Source organism: Micropterus salmoides, unplaced genomic scaffold (assembly GCF_014851395.1).
Source record: "Micropterus salmoides isolate LMB-PRFRI ecotype aquatic unplaced genomic scaffold, ASM1485139v1 Ms_hic_scaffold_21, whole genome shotgun sequence".
NCBI lineage: Eukaryota > Metazoa > Chordata > Actinopteri > Centrarchiformes > Centrarchidae > Micropterus > Micropterus salmoides.
In genome coordinates, this window is record NW_024041262.1 from 8,044,874 (window position 1) to 8,050,269 (window position 5,396).

The 5,396-nt window shown below is 42.0% G+C and overlaps 1 protein-coding gene across 1 annotated transcript; it reads left to right on the top strand.

Annotated features, from left to right (window-relative positions):
- The first annotated feature begins 2,603 nt into the window (after positions 1-2,603).
- Positions 2,604-4,624, top strand: LOC119915492. Its single transcript, XM_038735034.1, has 3 exons — positions 2,604-2,685; positions 3,267-4,205; positions 4,475-4,624. Exons 1-3 carry the CDS (start codon positions 2,668-2,670, stop codon positions 4,565-4,567), a joined length of 1,050 nt encoding a protein of 349 aa, XP_038590962.1. The 5' UTR covers positions 2,604-2,667; the 3' UTR covers positions 4,568-4,624.
- Positions 4,625-5,396: the final 772 nt, after the last annotated feature.

The window sequence follows — 5,396 nt, forward strand, 5'->3', positions numbered from 1 at the left end:
ATTAGACACTTTTCTTTGATTCCCACTGCAACACAAGAAAATTTTTCTAATATCCAATCTAATATTTATGTATATTTAGGAAAGCCTTGTTAGATAAGTATGTTTTAAAACAATATTCCCGAAAACAAAAGTCCCTCAACTCCTTAAACAAAAACATCGCTAGCTAGCGGGACATGCACACAATTTGCTGACTTATTTTCCATATCACAACTTAAAATACAGTAGGAGACAACAAACAAATTCTCTATATAGCCTGTCTATAGCCTACACCTCGATAATGTAATCTACATCTTGTCTCCCCTTCATTCCACCAGCCTGCCCTGCCCTGCCCTGTTCGCGACCAAAGTCCCTATAGGCAAGTCCTGCCACTCAGCAGCCATGTTGGCAACGCCTCTGGCCAGTTATTTCAGACTACCCAGAACAGGCTCCTATCTAAATGAATGGGGAGAGAGCCATAACTGCACTTTCACTGGTCACTAGGATATAAAAAAGTCTGATAACTTTGCCCCAAAACAGTATCTAAAACAAGTGTTTTTGTAGTGATGCATGTGTAGCATGGCTAAATTAGTTGTGAATTTTAATAAATTTATGAGAATTAATACCCAATTATGAATTTTAATGTTCATAAAATCAAAAATAATATTCCTTGTTTTTATTATTACTAGTGATCAGTTAGTTGATAATCGCTAAATTATCTAAAATCAATCAGTCAGTCTCATATCTAAAGGGTCAATTCTCTTGGCAGGGACGTGGAAATAGGCAACACACACAGTTTCCTGATTACAGTGAATTTATTAATAACTGAAGTTAACTAATGCGATATATACGGGTGGTTAAATACAGGGAAAATAAACAATGGCTGAACAATGAGAAATGGAGGTTCGATTGTGGGAAGCTTTTGACTCATACAGCAGAGGAGAACTAATGAAAGTAAGCTATGAGTTTAGGAGTTAAAAGGAAAAATTAACATGACGGGACATCTCTGACCACAGAATGTTTCTTAGGTCTTACGGCTTGTTGACGGCCTGCTTTGGCCTGTTGCACGGGTCCCACGCTAGCTGCCCGATCCTGGCTTTTTGCTAGGGATTCTCCGGGGTTCTCCGTGTCTGAAGAAAACGCCTCCTCCATCTGGCAATTTTTTTTCAGGTTTCAAGTTTTCAGGTTTCCTTTGTTGCTGGCGAGACCACGTAGCTTGGTCTGACCTCAGTGAAGTTGGCTTGAAGAAAAAGCTTAGCAGGAGCTAGCCTGTTCTTTAATTGTTTTGTGACTTGTAGATGTTGTGGTAGGTGAACTATGCTACATCGCTTGTTGTATACAGTAGGCTACAGTGCGGGTTTTACACTTTGATAGGGATTGTGTAGTAACATAGTTATGTGTATCAGATGTAATCTCTGTATGCATATGTTCATGTTTTGGATACTGATATATATTCTTATTCTGTCAAGCAAGCCTTGTGTGTTTATTCGAGGACTTTTGAATGTTAACTGGCTGTCTAGCTTTGCTCAAGAGACCGTATTGCAAGGGCAGCACAAGACCCTTACAAAAGTCAAACCACACGATTGGCTGAAATATGTTTCCAACTTTGGCTGGAAACATAGGCTAAAAAGCAGATGACTGGCTTACAAGCGGGGTGGGATAACCGCCATCTTTGGTGTTACAGGCTTTCCCTATAGAGTTGTATTGAGGATTCTGTAAGTGAAGTGTCTCCTCTATAAAATGTCTCTGTGCCCACGTGCCCCCAGACACACCTGGCAGAGATTTGCACCCTACTCAGTGCTCTTATTGAATCACAAATACCTTGTTTATCTCCTGACCTGTGGTCTTTGTTAATCTAGATTGTATTAGTTTAGTAAGTGGTAGATGACAAAATACATATTTTTAATCACACAGAAGAGAAAGGCAGGAAACGTGGGGATGAAAGAGGGGGAATAGCATCTAAAAATCAAACCACGTGTCGTGCTGTTACACGATACTCCTCATAAAATGGTCAGGTGGTGACAGCACATCTGTGATCTGGTTGATTGCTATCTGTAGATAATAAGTACTCGCATCACTTGTGATGACCTGATTTTGGTGTCTCTCTTGTCTACAGACAGCCAAGGCAGGACTGCTAGCAGTGAAAAGCAGACTACTGACCAGGACCCCAAGATCCTATGGGTCCTCTCATAGTGTCGAGTGCTTTCTGGTAATTTAATTATTTGCACACTTTTTTAATGAATTTTGAACCATAATATCAACTAAACCAGGCCCTGCAGTTTTGACTTAATATTTTGACCATATTTATAACAGGTTAATCTGACCATGAAGTTAGAAAACCTCAGTGTGTATATATATATTTATATATATTTATACTTAAATTGTATATATTCAATTATAAATTTGAATGTAAACAAGTGTCACAAGTGCCAACACATGTTCTATCAGAACACCCAGAGTTCTGTGACCTCACGCTGTGTCAGTGTTCCCTCCTGCAGACTGATCCAGAAGTTCAGTTTAGACCTGCTTCTCCACAGTGAACACTACAGAGACATTACCAGCACTAAACTACAAACGTTTAACCACAAGAGGAAAACACACTACTCCAACTGAGAAAACCTGAAGACAAAAGGTTCAGAACAGAAAGAAAGAAAAACAAAGCCAGAATAAGTAAAACCAGGTCACCTTAAAATGTCTGAACAGAGACTGGTAAGTAAATGCACTTTACAGAAGCTTAAGCGCTAAGTTGGTTTAGAGTTTAGAGATTAATTTGCACAATTTAAAACATATAAAAAGGTGATGAAGACGTTTATAGTGAAGGAAATTCTGTGAAACAGCAGCAGTGAGTGAGTTTCAGTGTGAGCTCGGGGACAGGCAGCATCAGTTCATCTGTCACAGACTAGATTTTTACAGGCATGACATCTGAACAATCACCAGACAACTTGTGTTGATGTATGCTTATTTAACCACATATGCTTATAAGTAAACTGATCACATGTAGAAATTCTGTATACTGTGACATATGATAGGGTGCTGTGCAATATGTATAAGATTTTATGTGTTCTTTTTTAAGGGATAACTCCCATACAAGAAAAAAAGAAATACAAGGAGGAAAATCACAAGAATTGATTTTGATAAAAATAAATCTATAAGCACAATTTAGAGTCATGATATATATAAAGTCACTATGAGTAATCATATGCACTGTTTGCAGTATGAACACATCAAATAGATAGATAGATAGATCTAGCTCATCTCACAGTTTTCCAATGTTTGTGTTTCTCCTCTAGATATCTGATTCAAGAAACATGGATAAAGAAGCAGAGGACATGGACAAAATCTCCAGCTCTCCTGCGTTCTCCAGAAACTCAGAGACCGCTGAGAATACCAACATCCCTGTATCAGGAACCAGTGATCAGACCGCTGAGGATCTTGATGATCTGATGCACTGTGATGAAATTCTAGATGACAAAGAGATCACTTGCCCTAGCATCGATCCCATCATGAGCCAGGAGAGCATATTAACGTGTTCCTCTTCTTGGTCTTCCGTGAGCATTGACAACATCTCAACAGGTTCTGCCTCCTGTGTCTCTTCTTCCTCCACCATCACCATCAGTGCCATCACAGAGGCAGGCAAAATGCTCGTCTCCTACGTGATTGACGAGGCTGTCAAGGCACTGCAGTCCACCGATGCTGCAAAGACACTGCAGTCCACTGAGGCTGTCAAAACACCGCAGTCCACTGAGGCTGTCAAAACACCGCAGTCCACTGAGGCTGTGAAGACACCACAGTCCACTGAGGCTGTGAAGACACCCCAGTCCACTGAGGCTTTAATGATGTCGCAGTCCACTGAAGCTCTCTTGACACAGCAATCCACTGAGGTAGTGAATACGCTGCAGTCCACTGAGGCTGTTAAGACACCACAGTGCAGTGAGGCTTTAAAGACACTGCAGTCCAGTGAGGCTGTAAAGACATTGCAGTCCACTGAGAAGAAGAAGTGGAAGAGGTGTTTCAGTGGATGGCAGAGAAAAAGTAATAAGGTAGCTCCACATGAAGATTTGGATCAGGAAGATGTAAGCAATTCTTTAACTCTTCGGGCCATCAACTCTGGTGACCAGGACGACGAAACCTTCAGCCAGACGTCTGTGGACTCCTCTCGGCCTGTTGCAGAGACCAAGGCAAAAAAGAGCAACTGCTTCTTACGCTTCTTCCACAATATCTTCTCAAAGGTAAGGATGTACTTACATGAAAAGTGCGACAACTTTAAAAGTACACAGAAATAGATATAACCAGGTATAACAGGTGGAACAGACCAGCAGAGACACTGTGAAGGAACTGTCTCAGGCAGCTCAACATCTCTGCTGCGTTCTTTCCTTCCCTTCATTCCATAATTAACCTGAATGCCAATCTTGAATCATACCCTGATTAGCTTTTTTTTGGACTGTAGATGTTTATTTGTGTTTCTGTACTGATGGTTTTTTATGACTTTCCCCAAAAGAATGAGAAGAAGATGAAGAAGGAGGAGGAGAAAAAGACGAAGCAACCTCCTTTTTGGAAATGGCAGTTGTGCAGAAGTTGTCTTGACATGTAAAGATAATAACGTCACACCATTTGTCTTTCTCTTAAACCCCCACTCCATCCCTGCCCCCTATTCCCTACTCCCCCCCAAAACCTTCTTGCCCCCTCAATGCCCCTCATTTTCTTATCCCCCAACCCTGCCTCCTCCATGCTTCTCCACAACCCCCCCCCTTCTCTAAATGCTTTCTGTAAAACTACTAATTGGCTTTAACAAACATTTAAAAATAAAGGCAGAGGATTTTAGACATGTCTGGACCACCGACACAGGATCCATCAGGTCAGAGGAGAGCATGACATTTGCTCCTGTGTCTCTTCTTCCTCCACCAACAGTGCCATCACTGAGCAGGCCAACTGCTCGTCTCCCATGTGATTGATGAAGCTCAAAAGACGCTGCAGTCCACTGAGGCTGCAATCAAGACACCAACCCCCCACCTCTACTCCCACATTTTTACCCCCTATATCCCCCCCATTTTCTCAACCTCCTCCTCATTTTCTCAACCCTCCACCCTCACTCCCACCTTCTTTCCCCTATATCCCCCCCATTTTCTCAACCTCCTCCTCATTTTCTCAACCTCCTCCTCATTTTCTCAACCCTCCACCCTCACTCCCACCTTCTTTCCCCTATATCCCCCATTTTCTCAACCTCCTCCTCATTTTCTCAACCCTCCACCCTCACTCCCACCTTCTTCTCCTATATCCCGCACATTTTCTCAACCTCCTCCTCATTTTCTCAACCCTCCACCCTCACTCCCACCTTCTTCTCCCTATATCCCCACATTTTCTCAACCTCCTCCTCATTTTTCAACCCTCCACCCCCATGTCTCTCTACCTCCCCTTCTTTC